Source organism: Saccopteryx bilineata, chromosome 4 (assembly GCF_036850765.1).
Source record: "Saccopteryx bilineata isolate mSacBil1 chromosome 4, mSacBil1_pri_phased_curated, whole genome shotgun sequence".
NCBI lineage: Eukaryota > Metazoa > Chordata > Mammalia > Chiroptera > Emballonuridae > Saccopteryx > Saccopteryx bilineata.
In genome coordinates this window covers 136,237,173-136,256,085 of record NC_089493.1, presented here as the reverse complement: position 1 = coordinate 136,256,085, position 18,913 = coordinate 136,237,173, and the positions used below count along the sequence as shown (strand labels likewise).

General features: G+C 38.8%; 1 protein-coding gene across 2 annotated transcripts in view; it reads right to left on the bottom strand.

Annotated features, from left to right (window-relative positions):
* FNIP1 (folliculin interacting protein 1) overlaps positions 1-18,913 on the bottom strand; it is a 195,481-nt gene that overhangs the window by 23,868 nt on the left and 152,700 nt on the right. For both annotated transcript variants that reach the window (XM_066278448.1, XM_066278449.1), the window contains 3 exons: positions 18,403-18,572; positions 13,341-14,763; positions 12,367-12,535 (listed from right to left, as the gene is read on the bottom strand). In XM_066278448.1, the coding sequence (XP_066134545.1) occupies positions 12,367-12,535; positions 13,341-14,763; positions 18,403-18,572 (1,762 nt within the window). The remainder of the gene's footprint in view (positions 1-12,366; positions 12,536-13,340; positions 14,764-18,402; positions 18,573-18,913) is intronic.

The following is an 18,913-nucleotide window of genomic DNA, read 5'->3' as shown; positions in this document are numbered from 1 at the left end:
GGACTTATGTTAAAAAAGTTTTTTTTAAGTATAAAAAATTTTTAAGGAGGGGAGATATAGTAAGATAGACTCTGCATATATAAAGTATGTGTATATGCACATACAGGCATGCATACATTTTATCTATGTATAATTATATAAACATTTACTGTATAAGGGCATATATAAAAATGTAAATTTCAGTGTTTTAATTATATAGTAGGGCAATTATGGTAAATCTAGATAGAAACAAAGTTTGTGAAGAAAGCATCAAAACTATATACCATATTTCCCCATGTATAAGGTGCTCCCATGTATAAGACGCACCTTATGTAAAAAATGTATTACATAAAGTTATTGAACTCAAGTTTTATTCATCATAAAATTCATAAAACTCCTCATCTGCACGAAAAAGTGAGAATTGCAATTAAAAAAAATCTACAACCACTGTATAAGATACACCCATTTTTTAGACCACAAATTTTTTAGAAAAGAATGTGTCTTTTACATGGGGAAATATGGTATATAGCAGTGGTCCCCAACTCCCGGGCTGTGGACCAGTACTGGTCTGTGGGCCATTTGGTACTGGTCCGCAAAGAAAGAATAAATAACTTACATTATTTCCATTTTATTTATATTTAAGTCTGAATGATGTTTTATTTTTAAAAAATGACCAGATTCCCTGTTACATCCATCTAAGACTCACTCTTGGCCCTGGCTGGTTGGCTCAGCGGTAGAGCGTTGGCCTGGCGTGCGGGGGACCCAGGTTCAATTCCCGGCCAGAGCACATAGGAGAAACGCCTATTTGCTTCTCCACCCCCTACCTCCTTCCTCTCTGTCTCTCTCTTCCCCTCCCGCAGCCAAGGCTCCATTGGAGCAAAGATGGCCCGGGCGCTGGGGATGGCTCCTTGGCCTCTGCCCCAGGTGCTAGAGTGGCTCTGGTCGCGGCAGAGCGACACCCTGGAGGGGCAGAGCATCGCCCCCTGGTGGGCAGAGCGTCGCCCCTGGTGGGCGTGCCGGGTGGATCCCGGTCGGGCGCATGCGGGAGTCTGTTTGACTGTCTCTCCCCATTTCCAGCTTCAGAAAAATACAAAAAAAAAAAAGAAGAAGAAGAAGAAAAAAAATAAGACTCACTCTTGACGCTTGTCTCAGTCATGTGATACATTTATCCGTCCCGCCCTAAAGGCTGGTCCATGAAAATATTCTCTGACATTAAACCAGTCCGTGGCCCAAAAAAGGTTGGGGACCACTGGTATATAGTATATATAAAACATATATGTACACAGGCCCTGGCCAGTTGCCTCAGTGTATAGAGCACCGGCCTGGTGTATGGATATCCTGACTTCGATTCCCAGTAAGAGCACACAAAAGAAGTGATCACTTGCTTCTCTTCCCCTCCCTCTCCTCTCCCTCTCCTGCAGCCAGTGGCTCAACTGATTGGAGTGTCGGCCGGGAGCAGAAGATAGCTCTGTTGGTCTGAGCATGTCAGCCTCAGGAGCTAAAATTAGCTCAGCTGATTCGAGCACTGGCCACAGATGGGGGTTGTGGATGGATCTTGGTTGGGGCACACGCGAGAGTCTGTCTCACTATCTCTCCTTCCCTCACTTAAAAAAAAAAAAAAATATATATATATATATTTATCAATATATTTATACATGCACATTAAAACATGTCTATATATACAAGGCCTCAATTTTTTTATTTTATTTTATTTTTTTTTACAGAGACAGAGAGAGAGTCAGAGAGAGGGATAGACAGGGACAGACGGACGGGAACGAAGAGAGATGAGAAGCATCAATCATCAGTTTTTTGTTGGGACACCTTAGTTGTTCATTGATTGCTTTCTCATATGTGCCTTGACCTTGGAGCTACAGCAGACTGAGTAACCCCCTGCTTGAGCCAATGACCTTGGGTCCAAGATGGTGAGTTTTTTGTTTTGTTTTGTTTTGTTTTTGCTCAAGCCAGATGATCCTGCGCTCAAGCTGGTGACCTCGGGGTTTTGAACCTGGGTCCTCTGCATCCCAGTCCGACTCTCCACTGCACCACTGCCCGGTCAGGCGAGGGCCCCAATTTTATATATGTATATGGTATGTATAAACAGACATGCACACATATATATATACATACAGAACAGTAATGATAACAAAAAGATATAAGGTACAGGGTGCCTAATATATACAAAACAGCCCACAATAGAATTCTGCTATATAAACATTAGTATCATCTTCATTATAGCCAAAGACACTGAGGCTCTATTGGATTAAGTGTTTTGTCTTAGGCTATATAGGCAGTAAGTTGCCAAGTCTGGGTCTTTTGGAATGCCACATACTACATAATGACTGGGAGAAGTTTTTATACTTAGAATGAATGCCACTGAACAATCAAGTTAGAAAAATTTCTGTTTAACTTTCACCAGACCTCAACATTTTCTAAAGCAAATATATCTTTTTTGGTAGTAAGAAAAATGCCTCCTTCTCTGAAACCTGGGAGAAAAAGATACTCCACTAATATAGTTTAGAAGAATAAAATTGTATCTTTTTTCAGAAGAACCATTCTCATTATTTATGTATTAAAAGGTTCCTACATCTTTTCCATGTAGGCACATTAAAAATAGTTCTCATGTTAAATGTACTGAGGATAAATTTTAAGTAAACAATAACTAAAACTATTAAAAATAAACCTTATAATGAACAGGTAAAATTGAAACAGATTCATAGATACAGAGATCAAACTGGAGACCAGAAAGAAGGAGTATTAGAGAAGGTGGGATGAAATAAAGTGGTGGGATTAAGAATTACTGAATAGTAGTTATGAAATAGTCAGGGAGATATGAATAAAATATAGCATAGGAAATATAGTTAATAATATTGTAATAACTAACACTTGAATTGGAAGAAACACTTTGTAACCTATTATGAATGTTTATTTGCTGTGATATAGACACCTAAAACTATTATAGTGTTAAATGCAAACTGTAATAAAAAAGAAAGTTATTCTCCATTAAAAAATAAATCTTATATACCAATAAATCTTATAAAAAATAAATCTTATACACCAGTAGGACCAAATGACTGATAAGAAATTTAACAACCTGTTAGTGCTGAGATTAGGTTGGTATTTCAGCCTGACCAGGTGGTCGCGCAGTGGATAGAGCGTCGGACTGGGACACGAAGGACCCAGGTTTGAAACTCCAAGGTCCTCATCTTGAGCGCGTGCTCATCTGGTTTGAACAAGGCTCACCAGCTTGAACCCAAGGTCGCTGGCTTGAACAAGGGGTCACTTGGTCTGCTGTAGCCTCCCCCCCATCAAGGCTCATATGAGAAAACAATCAATGAACAACTAAGGTGCCGCACAAAGAAATGATGCTTCTCATTTCTCCCCCTTTTCTTCTTGTCTGTCTGTCCCTCTCTGTTCCTCTGTCACCAAAAAAAAAAAGTTGGTATTTCACTTTTCATTTTTTCTACAATACTGCTTTGATAATAAATATGTATATCATAGGGAAAGACTAGAACTCCAATTACTAAAATAGAGGGCAGAACATAAAAACTCATCCTTTTTACCACTGGGGAAAGAGTCCAAGAGACAGGACCATTAATACAAAAGTCTTACAAGTTTTGTAATGCCAATTTTGCTATTTGTATCTATAGTACCTTCTGTTTATCTATTTTAGAGACAGTATGGAACAAGAGCTTAAGTACAGAGCTTAAAGTATAGGCTTTATTTTAAGGACAGATTTCTAGCTCTGCCATTCCCTAGGAATCCTTGAAACCTTTCAGTGCTATACTTGAAATACAGGGGTGTTAGTAGTAAGGTAGTATTATAAAATTAAGTGAGGCATTACATTTAAGTGTCTAGTACATACTAAGGCCACAATAAATACTAAATGCTTATTGTTGTTGTTTCTATTCCTCTAATAATTAGCAGGTAGAAACGCTTAACACCAAAATGCTTTGTTTTCAGTAGGAAACAGTAACCCCTTCCAATGCCAGGCTTTCAGAAAGAACACCAAAGAAAACCATGTGTGGTAACAAGTACAGAGAGGAAGAAAAGAGACTGAATGACTAAGATCAGGCATAAGGAAGAACAAGCGGACACAGAGACAGCATTACAAGGACCCACATGGGATTTCCTCTTCTCACAAAAATTCGGGGATATTTTATCACCTCATATTTATTTTCAAATATCCCCTAATTTATACTTACTGAGCTCTATGTTAGGAAGGACAGAACTAAAAAAATATAAATGATTCCTTCAGCCTGAATACCACTGATATAAATTCTTTCTTCTGAAGCATTAAATTACTTATTACACCACCTGCAAGTATTTTTTTATGTGGTGTAATACAATTATTCACTTACTTGCCTTATTTTCTCTATTACTAAATAAGTAACTTGAGGTCAGAAACTATTTCTTTTTCATCTATCACCTTGTTAGCACTATGTTCAGAACATAGTATATTAGTAAATATTTGATTGCTGTTAAAAGGTTGAGCAACATAGCTTTTAAATATGAAGAACATGAGTTTCATTAAGTTTTCCTGGATTTACCATTATTTCCTTACTATAAATAAAATGTCAAAATTTATAACTAGGTAATTTTCTACTGACACAGAAAGTTTAAGCCTTTCTGACTAATAATTAAGTGACTGCTTGTTCACTGAGCCATATTTTCTCAACCATGATTTCCCAGTTGGCTTTCTTCATTTCCTTTTTAATGTTTGGGTTTTTTGGGGAGGATGGCAGGGGTGTTGTTAAAAAAAATATTCATGTCACAGAATTTAAGGGAAAAACAGGAAATTTAACAATAGGTGGGGACTCGATATTCCACTCTCAATAACTGATGAAAGAACTATTGGAACAGAAAATCAGCAAGGACACAGGCTATCAAGCTACTTGACCTGACTTCAACAGAACATTCTGCCCAACCACAGCTGACTATCTTTTCAAGTGCACGTAGAACATTCTCCAGGATAGAACATCAGCTGGGTCATAAAACAAGTCTTAGTAGGTTTAAAAGGACTGAAATCAGACGTTGTCTGACCACAACTAATTTAGAAATCAACAATAAGGAAAAACTAAGAATTTCACAAATATTTGGAAACTAATCATCACACTTGTAAATAACTCACGGGTCAAAGAAATGGTACCTGGATACAAGCTTAATATAAACAAATCAACTGTACTACTGTCTAAGAATAATTTGAAAGAAAACAATTCCAGAGGGAAAAAGATGGCAGCTAAGTAGGCGCACGCACAGACGCCCAGCTCTCACCACCAAACTGGAATACAAATCAATTTAGGAAAAATCAGCATGAAAAACCAACTCTGAACTGCAAGAACAGCTCTCAAAAACCAAGGAGCAAAGAAGAAGCCACAACAATCCTGGTAGAGAGCGCCTGAATCTCCTCTGCTTACAGGAACGGGGGCGGGGTGAGGCTGAGAGCCCAGAGAGGATCTCACACAGGGAAAAGAGCAGAAACTACTGCTCACAGCCACTTGCCTGGTGAACAGGGAGCAAGGTGTGTTGAAAAGACCAGCTTATCTCCCAAGTGGAAAGGACAGGGAGAGGTACAGACTGTAAGGGGCTAAGGAATGCAGGAAACGAAATAAAAAAACTGACTCATCCGTGCTGGAGGCGGCCATAGCTGGGGGAAGGACTGAACCTTTCACAAAACAGAGCTGAAGTGCTTCCAGATCAGAGATCTCCAGACATCTGTCCAGCTCCAATCAGCGCAACAAGACACAGCTGAAAACAAGAAGTGGGGAGGAGGGGCAGTAACTCAGGTATCCATGGAGATCAGAGATACACCTCCCCCTACTGAAGCTGAGAAAACACCCTGCCCCCAGGGAGATTAGCTGGCTAAAGAGGCCTTCAGAGTCTCAGGTTACACCCATCGCATTCCTGGATACAGTTTCAAAAAAGGCCCCTGCTGAGATCAGTAAACAAGACTATCACCTGTTAAGAAAACAAACAAATAAAGACTTCAAAACTTCCCAAATCCAAAAGTGGATTACAGATAACAGCTGATACCAACCCAAGAAGACCTAGAAATAACACAACTGAAAACTGGAGGCAGACAACACCAAGCCTAGACTCAACCAACTCTAAAATAAAACACCCAAAAACAGACAATGAGAAGACAAAGAAGTGCAATCCAAATGAAACCACAAGAGACACCTTCAAGAGATGAACTGAGGCCCTGGCCGGTTGGCTCAGAGGTAGAGCGTCAGCCTAGCGTGTGGGGGACCCAGATTAGATTCCCGGCCAGGGCACATAGGACAAGCGCCCAATTGCTTCTCCACCCCCCCTTCATCTCTGTCTCTCTCTTCCCCTCCCACAGCCAAGGTTCCACTGGAGTAAAGATGGCCCGGGTGCTGGGGATGGATCCTTGGCCTCTGCCCCAGGCGCTAGAGTGGCTCTGGTTGCGGCAGAAGGACACCCTGGAGGGGCAGAGCACCACCCCCTGATGGGCAGAGCATTGCCTCTGGTGGGCGTGCCGGGTGGATCCCGGTTGGGCGCATGCGGGAGTCTGTCTGACTGTCTCTCCCCGTTTCCAGCTTCAGAAAAATACAAAAAAAAAAAAAAAAAAAAAAAAAAAAAAGAGAGAGAGAGAGATGAACTGGGTGATATGGAAATAATCAAACTTCCAGATGTGGAGTTGAAAATAAGGATTGTAAGGATGCTTAGGGATCTTAGAACAACAATGGATGGTCATTATAAACACCTAAATAAAGAAATAGCAAGTATAAAAAAGCAAGTATAAATCAGTCGGAGATGACAAATACAATATCAGAAATAAAGACGAAAATGGAAGGAATTAAAAACAGGATAGAGCAGAGGATCGAATCAGCGAGTTAGAGGACAACTGGAATGAAAGCATGAAAGCAGAGAAGAAAAGAGAAAAGAGACTCAAAAAGTCAGAGGAAACTCTTAGAGATCTCTGTGACACTATGAAGAGAAATAACATCTGCATCATAGGGGTTCCTGAAGAAGAAGAAAAAGAACAAGAAATAGAGACTTTGTTCAATCATATCAAAGCTGAAAACTTCCCTAAATTAATGTAAGAGATACTCTCACAAGTCCAAGAAGCACAGAGGACTCCATTAAAGAGAAACCCAAAGAAACCTACACCAAGACACATCATAATTAAAATACCAAAGCTAAGCGATAAAGAGAAAATATTAAAAGCTGCAAGAGAAAAAAAAGTTATCACCTACAAAGGAGCCCCCATAAGGATGACATCCGACTTCTCAACAGAAACACTTGAGGACAGAAGGGAATGGCAAGAAATATTCAAAGTAATGCAGAACAAGAACCTACAAACAAGACTACTTTATACAGCAAGGCTATCATTTAAAATCGAAGGAGAAATAAAAAGCTTCCCAGACAAAAAACAACTCAAGGAATTCATTACAACCAAACCAATGCTGCAGGAAATGTTAAGGGGCCTGTTGTAAACAGATCAAAGTGCGAAAAGAATATAGCAAAAAAGGAATACACCTTTAAAGAAGAAAATGGCAATAAACAACTACATATCAATAATAACCTTAAATGTAAATGGATTAAATGATCCAATGAAAAGACATAGGGTAGCTGCGTGGATAAAAAAACAGGACCCATACATATGTTGTCTACAAGAGACATACCTTAGAACAAAAGACACACATAGATTGAAGGTAAAAGGATGGAAAAAAACATTTCATGCAAACAGAAATGAAAAAAAAGCTGGGGTAGCAATACTTATATCAGACAAATTGGACTTTAAAACAAAGGGTATAGTAAGAGATAAAGAAGGCCACTACATAATGATAAAGGGAGTAATCCAACAGGAAGATATAACTATTATTAGTATCTATGCACCTAATATAGGAGCACCCAAATATATAAAGCAGACTTTGATGGATTTAAAGGGCGAGATCAACAGCAATACTATAATAGTAGGGGATTTCAATACCCCACTAACATCACTAGATAGATCCTCAAGAAAGAAAATTAACAAAGAAACAGTAGACTTATTGGAAACGCTAGATCAACTCGATTTAATAGATATCTTCAGAACCTTTCACCCTAAAGCAGCAGAATATACATTCTTTTCAAGTGATCATGGTACATTCTCTAGGATAGACCACATGTTAGGGCACAAAAGTGCTCTCAACAAATTTAAGAAGACTGAAATCATATCAAGCACTTTCTCCAATCACAACAGCATGAAACTAGTAATGAACCACAACAGAAAAGCTCAAAAATTCTCAAACACATGGAAACTAAATAGCAGGTTGTTAAATAATGAATGGATTAAGAATGAGATCAAAGAAGAAATAAAAAAATTCCTAGAAACGAATGACAATGAGCATACAACAACTCAAAATTTATGGGACACAGCGAAAGCAGTGCTGAGAGGGAAGTTCATAGCACTACAGGCACACTTTCAGAAGCTAGAAAAAGCTCAAATAAACAACTTAATCCTGCATCTAAAAGAATTAGAAAAAGGGCCCTGGCCGGTTGGCTCAGCGGTAGAGCGTCGGCCTGGCGTGCGGGGAACCCAGGTTCGATTCCCGGCCAGGGCACATAGGAGAAGCGCCCATTTGCTTCTCCACCCCCCCCCTTCCTCTCTGTCTCTCTCTTCCCCTCCCGCAGCCAAGGCTCCATCGGAGCAAAGATGGCCCGGGCGCTGGGGATGGCTCCTTGGCCTCTACCCCAGGTGCTAGAGTGGCTCTGGTCGCGGCAGAGCGACGCCCCGGAGGGGCAGAGCATCGCCCCCTGGTGGGCGTGCTGGGTGGATCCCAGTCGGGCGCATGTGGGAGTCTGACTGTCTCTCCCCATTTCTGGCTTCAAAAAAATGAAATAAAGAAATAAAGAAATAAAGAAAGGAAAGAAAAGAAAGAAAGAAAGAAAGAAAGAAAGAAAGAAAGAAAGAAAGAAAGAAAGAAAGAAAGAAAGAAAAAAGAATTAGAAAAAGAACAGCAAGTAAAGCCCAAATGTAGTAGAAGGAAGGAAATAATAAAGATCAGAGCAGAAATAAATGACATAAAGGCTAAAGAAACAATACAGAGGATCAATGAAACTAGGAGCTGGTTCTTTGAAAAGGTAAACAAGATTGATGAACCTTTAAGTAGACTCACCAAGAAAAAGAGAGAGAGGACTCAAATAAATAAAATTAGAAATGAGAGAGGAGAAATAACAACTGACACAACAGAAATACAAAATATTGTAAGAAAATACTATGAAGAACTGTATGCCAAAAAACTAGACAACCTAGATGAAATGGACAAATTCCTCGAAACATACAATCTTCCAAAAATCAATCTGGAAGAATCAGAAAACCTAAACAGACCGATTACAACAAATGAGATCGAAACAGTTATCAAAAAACTCCCAACAAAGAAAAGTCCGGGCCTGATGGCTTCACTTGTGAATTCTACCAAATATTCAAAGAAGAACTAACTCCTATCCTTCTCAAACTATTTCAAAAAATGCAAGAGGAAGGAAGACTTCCAAGCTCCTTTTATGAGGCAAGCATAATTCTGATTCCAAAACCAGGCAAAGACAACACAAAGAAAGAAAATTACAGGCCAATATCTCTGATGAATATAGATGCTAAAATCCTCAACAAAATATTAGCAAACTGGATCCAACAATATATGGAAAAAATCATACACCATGATCAAATGGGATTTATTCTGAGGAGGCAAGGCTGGTACAATATTCGTAAATCAATCAATATGATTCATCACATAAACAAAAAGAAGGAGAAAAACCATATGATAATTTCAATAGATGCAGAAAAAGCATTTGATAAAATCCAGCACGCATTCATGATCAAAACTCTCAGTAAAGTGGGAATACAGGGCACATACCTCAACATGATAAAAGCCATGTATGAGAAATCCACAGCCATCCTCATACTCAATGGGCAAAAATTAAAAGCAATACCCTTAAGATCAGGAACAAGGCAGGGGTGCCCCCTTTCATCACTCTTATTTAACATGGTCCTGGAAGTCCTAGCCACAGCAATCAGACAAGAAGAAGAAATATTATAAAAGGCATTCAAGTTGGAAAAGAAGAAGTAAAACTATCATTATTTGCAGATGATATGATATTGTATATAGAAAACCCTAAAGTCTCAGTCAAAAAGCTACTGGACCTGATAAATGAATTCAGCAATGTGGCAGGATATAAAATCAATACTCAGAAATCAGAGGCATTTTTATACGCCAACAATGAACAGTCAGAAAGAGAAATTAAGGAAACAATCCCCTTCACAATTACTAACAAAAAAATAAAGTACCTAGGAATAAACTTAACCAAGGAGACTAAAGACTTGTACTCAGAAAATTACAAAGCACTGATAAAAGAAATCAAGGAAGATACAAACAAGTGGAAGCATATACCGTGCTCATGGTTAGGAAGAATAAACATCATTAAAATGTCTATATTACCCAAAGCAATCTATAAATTCAATGCAATACCAATTAAAATACCAATGACATACTTCAAAGATATAGACCACATAATCCAAAAATTTACATGGAACCAAAAGAGAACACGAATGGCCTCAGCAATCTGGAAAAGGAAGAAAAAAGTGGGAAGTATCACACTTCCGGATATCTAGTTATATTATAAGGCCACTGTACTCAAAACAGCCTGGTACTGGAATAAGAACAGGCATACAGATCAATGGAACAGAACAGAGAACCCAGAAATAAACCCACAGTTCTATGGACAACTGATTTTTGACAAAGGAGGTAAGGAAATACAATGGAGTAAAGACAGCCTCTTTAACAAATGGTGTTGGGAAAATTGGACAGCTACCTGCAAAAAAATGAAACTAGATCACCAGCTTACACCACTCACAAAAATAAACTCAAAATGGATAAAAGACTTAAATGTAGGCCGTGAAACCATAAGCATCTTAGAAGAAAACATAGGCAGTAAGCTCTCCAACATCTCTCGGAGCAATATATTTGATGATTTATCTCCAAGGGGAAGTGAAATAAAAGACAGGATAAACAAATGGGACTATATCAAACTAAAAAGCTTTTGCACAGCTAAAGACAACAAGAACAGAATAAAAAGACAAACTACACAATGGGAGAACATATTTGACAATACTTCTGATAAGGGGTTAATAACCAAAATTTATAAAGAACTTGTAAATCTCAACACTAGAAAGACAAACAATCCAATCCAAAAATGGGTAAAAGAGATGAATAGACACTTCTCCAAAGAGGACATACAGATGGCCAATAGGCATATGAAAAGATGCTCAACATCACTAATCATTAGAGAAATGCAAATATAAAACCACAATGGGATATCACCTCATACCAGTCAGAATGGTGCTCATCAACAAAACAACACAGAATAAGTGCTGGCGAGGATGTGGAGAAAAGGGAACCCTCCTGCACTGCTGGTGGGAATGCAGACTGGTGCAGCCACTGTGGAAAACAGTATGGAGATTCCTCATAAAACTGAAAATCAAACTGCCTTTTGACCCAGCTATCCCACTTTTAGGAATATACCCCAAGGACACCATAGAACAGCTCCATAAGGAGAAATGCACCCCCATGTGTATGGCAGCATTGTTCACAATAGTGAAGATCTGGAAACAGCCCAAGTGTCCCTCAGAGGACGAGTGGATTAAAATTCTTTGGTACATATATACTATGGAATACTACTACTCAGCCATAAGAAATGATGACATCGGATCATTTACAATAACATGGATGGACCTTGATAACATTATATGGAGTGAAATAAGTAAATCAGAAAAAAAACTAAGAACTATATGAATCCATACATAGATGGGACATAAAAATGAGACTCAGAGACATGAACAAGAATGTGATGGAAACAGGGGTGGGGAGTGGGGGGAGGGGGGATGGGGTGAAGAAGGAGAGAGGGGTTGGGGGAGGGGAGGGGCACAAAGAAAACCAGATAGAAGGTGACAGAAGACAATTTAGCTTTGGGGGAGGGGTATACAGCACAATCAAATGTCAAAATAATCTAAAGATGTTTTCTCTCAACATATGTACCCTGATTTATCAACGTCACTGCATTAGATTTAATAAATTTAAAAAAATGTAAAAAAAATTAAAAAAAAAAGAAAATTCCATTCATATTTAAACATTTGCAATTTTATTGATATTATAAGTAGTCTGATGATAAACATCTATGAATTATATACAGTACTTTCTGTATTTCAGATTTCCATTTGGATATTTGAACTCAACTTGCTTTTATGGAGACAGGTATGAAAGTGATTGTTTCAGAGAGCAATGATTGTATTACACAGTCAATTGTGACCAAAATACAAGGCAATTCTGGGTTGTACTGGTTAACAGAGTTCACTCAAAAAAAAATTCAAGAGTAGTGAAGGTCACTTACCTGTACAGCATGGGACAAATCTGACAGCAGACACTGACGGAGCCTCTCATCATTCCCAATTCCTTGAAGAACAAAGTCAGGCACATAAGACGAACAATAGCCACCCAACAAGGACCTCCCAAAATTGGCGATGTTGGGCTGAACAGAACTCACTTCAATTAACTTTGACCTACAAGAAAGGTCCCAAAAGAAGGTATACCTAATTAGTAATAAACACATTTTACTAATAAAAAGTTTGGACTCTACTAGTCCATATTTAATACCATCATTTTCTACAAAATACATTTAGAGTATGATCATTCTTACATAAAAATTGGCTTAACTGTTAAATCAGACCACAAAATACTCCCTTCTTATCCAAAGAGGGTCTGATAAACAACTAAAGAGGTAAGCTAAGCATAAATCTTTCATAACAGACTTTAGGAATGCTTTCCCTTATGGATGTAATACATTCTAAATACAATCAGATTATGAAAACTATCATCTAAAACAAAGTAGTTAAATATATCACAAATCTCAAGTTTGGTTTCTAAATTTTCTCAAGTATGAACCTTCTCCTTGTATACTTGACCCAGGATACACATTCCCTGTTTTCCTCTTAGTCTTGGCCACATTTATTTATAACAGCCATTTCCTATCTTCTCAGTGATTATCTCTCCCTAGTTGCCTGGCTGAGTATAGGTCCTTTTTTGCGGCATAATTTACTTCTAATGGCCTGAAAACTCCTAAGAAGTAAGGAGTCTCCTAAGTACCAACATAACTTTCCCCTACTACCTTCACAAAGCCTTTCTGGGGTGCCTGCAGGACTTAGCCTTTAATCTTTCCTATGAGTAATAGAACATAATAATAAAAGAGAATTTGTCCAGGAAAATTATCTCTTCGTTTATAGAAGTTACTACTAACCCTCAGAAACTAGCTAAACAAAATAATGGTACATATTTATATAAGGCCTATTGCAGGTTGTTCTTACTCACCCAGGAAAAGGTATCTCATCTTCTTCTGCCCAATCTTCTTGCTCACCTCCATAATAACTGCTTACTTGTCTAGTCATATCATGACCTGTATCTTCACTTTCACTATCCCCAAGAGCACTATCTGAACTTTCATTTCTTGGAATGTCCCATTCAGTTCCTACAGCAATTTTTTTCTCTGAATTTCCTTTATCCCCTTGGGGGACAAGAATGGAGAGTGTATCTCTTTGGTCCTGCTGAGGATAGCAGGTTTTACATGAATCTTGGTGAGCTGTTTCTACACATTTACAAAATTCATTGTTCTGTTTGCTATTTTTTGTACACAATCTTCTTGAAAACTCTAACATACAGCAGTGTTCTTTACTATCTGTACTTGTTTTAGTGGGAATATCATCGATAGTCCTGGTTTCAATTGAATCATCATTAAAATATTCATCAAATAAGCTCATGCTTTCTGGGTCTGAATGATTCCAACAGGGAAGTTCAGAGGGCTCTCCAGAAACCATGTTCAGTATATCAGACTCTCTACATTGGTCCTTAGTTGTCTGTTTAGTTTCTTGATGCTGACCAATAGCCCCTCTTTCTTCTTTCAGTGGTTTGGTGTGATGCCTGGTAATCTGATCCACCACAACCTGACTCCGGAGTTCAGTATCAGAGTCAGGTGACATAGAATCCCCAATCAAGAAAGTAACCTTTGTCTGGGTTGCTTCACAAGAGAATGCAGTAGTCACAAGCTTATCTGGAGGTTTCTTTTCCACAACCATTCCTCCAGGGAATCTCAGCACTCTGCCTGTGTGATTACCAGAATCCAGCAATTCCTCACTCTTCCCTATTTCTTCTGTTAGCTCTAAGTCTGACTTCAACAATGCATATTTGTCAACTGGAGCAGATCCCGTGCAAACAACTGTCTCTAATTTGGTGTCAAGGCAAGTTCTTAATTTATCTCTGCACTGTTTAACATCAGCAGCATTTTCTTCTTGGCAGTCAGAGGGAGAAATCAGTTGGCACTCATCTGCAATTTCTAGCAGCTCCTTAGAGCTGTTTTGAATATCTTCGCTCTTTCCTCTTGAAACATTCTCTGTATTTTGCCCAAGGAGGGGAGGACTGCAATATTTACAGTTAAAATTAGGAGTCCTTGTTTCTTCTGACTCTTTAAAGAGCAAATTGCTTTTGTTTCTATGCATTGTGACAAGCACATACTCAGATTCTTCTATTTCACCTTTCTCTAATGTGGTAGTAATTACTGTGCCTGGCATAACAATGGCTTCATCTTCTCCGTTTTCTAAAAGATGGGTTTCTTGAAGTTCAGAGCATCTTATGAAATAAGTAAGAAAATAAAGCAGCCTCTGGACCATGTCTTGTCGTTTGCCAACTATCACAGTCCTTGCTAACCTTACAGGAGAGCCAATAGCACCGTACAAGTCCCCTGCAAGGGAAAAATCAGTTAATGGATACATCCTTTACTCATATAGCTAAGCACGCTATTCTAAATTACTGAAAACCTAGTCTTAGTCTATGAGGGTTCAAGTTTTATTCTTAGTTCTGTAAAAGATGAGTGACATTTTTACTTTTGTATCCCTACTAAATATGAATATGCCATTATATTAAAAAAGAGGGCAAGGGCCTGACCAGGTGGTGGTGCAGTGGATAGAGCGTTGGACTGGGATGAGGAGGACCCAGGTTCAAGAATCCAAGGTCGCCAGCTTGAGAGCGGGCTCATCTGGTTTGAGCAAAGCTCACCAGCTTGGACCCAAGGTCGCTGGCTCGAGGAAGGGTTACTAGGCCCACGGTCAAGGCACATATGAGAAGGCAATCAATGAACAACTAAGGTGTTGCAACGAAAAACTGATGATTGATGCTTCTCATCTCTCTCCGTTCCTGTCTGTCTGTCCCTATCTATCCTTCTCTCTGACTCTCTCTCTGCCTGTTTAAAAAAAAAAAAAAAAAGAGGGCAAGGGTAACTAAGTTATCAAAGTCATTTCTATATTTAAGCAACAGCTCAAATTAAAGCAACAAAGGTGTCAAAATATTTTAAAATAGAGAATACAAAGTCATTGATTTAAATCTAATTCAATTTTGCAAATTGTCTGCATACACATTTAAAAACCTCTTTTATACTTTATAAAAAACCCTCACACTTGTTTGCCTTAGCAGTCCCCAAAATAATTCCCTAATTTTCATTGCTCTCCAAGTGTAAAAAGTTTGAAAATCACTGCTATATAAACAGTACTATTATAAATTTTCTTTTTTGGCTAAGTCACTGGCCCTAATACCATCATGTCACTGCTCAAAACTATTTTTAAGTTCCCACTAATTACTAAATAAATTGAAACTGCTTTGTCATAGCAAGTCAGTCTTTCATGAATAGTTCTACTTTACTTCTCCAGGTTACCTTCTTACAGTTACCTTTTTGCATCTTTATTCACCCAAAGTACAACTTAAAGTGGACTACTTAAACCAAACCAATGAAAATGCTCAGCACTTTTAACACCTTGACTCCTTTATTCATTTCACATGCGTTTCCTTCTCTATTTTTACCAGTCCAAAGCTTCCCAACCAGTCATTCTCACATGGGCAAAAGTAAGTTTCCCCAGTTGAACTCCCACTGAACTTTTCCTTTCTTTTATAGTTCCTCTTTGAATTAATCATTATCATCCATATATGTATTACCTATAGTATAATACTGTCAACTTCTTGAGGGCAAGGACTAGATAGCATTCATTTTTATATCCTCCAATGCTCTTTGCAAAGAGCCTTAAATTTATCATGTACTCAATAAATAGCTATAGCATTGAAATAGGTTTGAAATGCCTAAAAATATTACAGAATTATGTGATTTGAAAAAAGAAAATTATTAACAATACAACAGAATACTATTCAGCATTAAAAAGAAATGAATGAGCCTGACCAGGCGATGGCGCAGTGGATAGAGCGTTGGACTGGGATGCGGAGGACCCAGGTTCGAGACCCCAAGGTCGCCAGCTTGAGCGCGGGCTCATCTGGTTTGAGCAAAGCTCACCAGCTTGGACCCAAGGTTGCTGGCTCGAGCAAGGGGTCACTCGGTCTGCTGAAGGCCCGTGGTCAAGGAACATATGAGAAAGCAATAAATGAACAACTAAGGTATTGCAATGCGCAATGAGAAATTAATGATTGATGCTTCTCATCTCTCCGTTCCTGTCTGTCTGTCCCTGTCTATCCCTCTCTCTGACTCTCTCTCTGTCTCTGTAAAAAAAAAAAAAAAAGTCTTCATCTCAACAAAAATTAAAAAAAAGAAATGAATGATTAATATATATACAAAATAAGTCAATCTAAAAATTACTATGTTAAATGAAAGAAGTCAGACAAAATAAACAGAATATCCTGCTATGATTCCATTTATATAAAACTCTAGAAAATGCAAAATAATCTATAGTGACAGAAGGTAGACCAGGGGCTGCCTTGATATATGCAAGGGTAGACAGTGAGAGTGTGGAAAAACAGGAGGGAGGGCATGAAATAATTTTGGAAGTTGGGGACATGTTCACCATCTCAATTTTGGTGATGGTTTCAGAGGCATTTATATTTTGACATATACAGGATGGGGCAAAAGTAGGTTTACAGTTGTGAGTACGTGAGTTTAGTCTTGTATTACTATTTACTGATTATTGTATTATTTTCTAAATGAACAACTGTAAACCTACTTTTGTTCCACCCTGTACATCAAAACTTACAAAACCATATACTTCATAAATGTGTATGGCATATATCAATTACTGTATAATTCAGTAAACAAAAGGAAAGGAAGGAGAGAGGGAGGGAAGATGGGAAAAGAGGGTGAGAAGAAGGAAGGAGAGAGGGAGGGAAGGAGTTTGATTACTAAAATTAATAAGCTACATGACAATCTGCCTGGCAGCTCACTCACCAGCACAACCTAAGGGAAGATCCTACCAGGTCACCAACATGTTCTCATCATATTCCTCCCCCATTACCTAACGGCAATAGAGTAAGGTTGGACCAACAGCAGCTGCATTTACCAGACATTGACCTAAGCACTTTACATGTATTATCTCATTTATTTTTATTTTATTTATTTATTTTTTTTCATTTTTCCAAAGCTGGAAACGGGGAGGCAATCAGACAGACTCCTGCATGCGCCCGACCGGGATCCACCCAGCATACCCACCAGGGGGTGATGCTCTGCCCATCTGGGGCATCACTCTGTCGCATTCAGAGCCATTCTAGCGCCTGAGGCAGAGGCCACAGAGCCATCCTCAGCGCCTGAGCCATCTTTGCTCCAATGGAGCCTTGGTTGCGGGAGGGGAAGAGAGAGACAGAGAGGAAGGAGAGGGGTAGGGGTGGAGAAGCAGATGGGTGCTTCTCCTGTGTGCCCTGGCCGGGAATTGAACCTGGGACTCCTGCACGCCAGGCCAACACTCTACTGCTGAGCCAACCGGCCAGGACCGTATTATCTCATTTAAACGTCATAACTTTATGAAGTATGTACTACCAATTATTATCCCCACTTTGCAAACAAGGAAACTGGAATCAAATGAGGTCTGCCTGATTCTACAACCTGTGCTTTTTTAAGCAACATACTATACTGCCTTCCTAATGACTGTCTATGCATCAATTAGCCCCTTTTTTCTGTTAACCATTTATTCACTGGGGCCTAGCATACAAGGAAACAGCTTCCAAAATTACTCAACAAAGTGGAGCAATACAAACCTCAAAGGCTGCTTTTCAGTTAACCAGACTCATTCTAGCTATCACAGCTGACTTTGTTGACTCACTTTTTCTGGGCAAAGGACCTAACACAAACTCCCCTGAAGACCCTGAAGTTACTAGAGTACCAGCCATCATCCTGTTTCTCTTGCTTCAGCTGCAGCTCTCTATCTATAAGAAATATTAGGCATAAGATGGGAAGGGAGAGGACAAAACAATTTAGCAGACTTGAAAGGAAAAATACTGAACAGATGCTTTAGAATGGAGGAGGTAAAAGAGAGCATTTACTTCTTTTTTCTTATTATTTGCTATAACTCCAAACAGTTACACAAAAGTCTAATGTAAGGCTTATCAAACTACTTACCCAGTTGAGCCCAAAGTGGGTTATATGGATGAGTCTTTGCCAACATGTCCACACTCTGAGAGGAATGTTTTTCTAAAAATATTTTTATAGGTGGTTGTCCATTTGGCATGACTGTTGGAACCCAGGCAAGATGATTGGTCAGAACTGCAGTAATGAGTGCTGGTAAGAATCTGAAAACAAAATGCATCCTATCAGATTCCAATCTGTCTTCATATAAATCCTCAAGTAAAATACAGTGACAGAATAAAGCAAAGAGAGCATGAATTCTCATTTGGTCAAACAGCACAAAAAAAGGGGAGGCAGATGAAAGGATAGGAAAATCACCAGAAGGAAAATGAAAATAAGTTTTCAGTTGTGTAAGAATCTAAGAAAATCCTTAAAATAAAGACAGCATTCACAAGGAGCTATTTCTGATCATAATTACAAAACAAAATTGTGGTTTTACTTGAAAAACTACGGATTCTTCTCAGTGTTCAATTGGCACAGTTATTAACAAATCAACCAGGAGGTT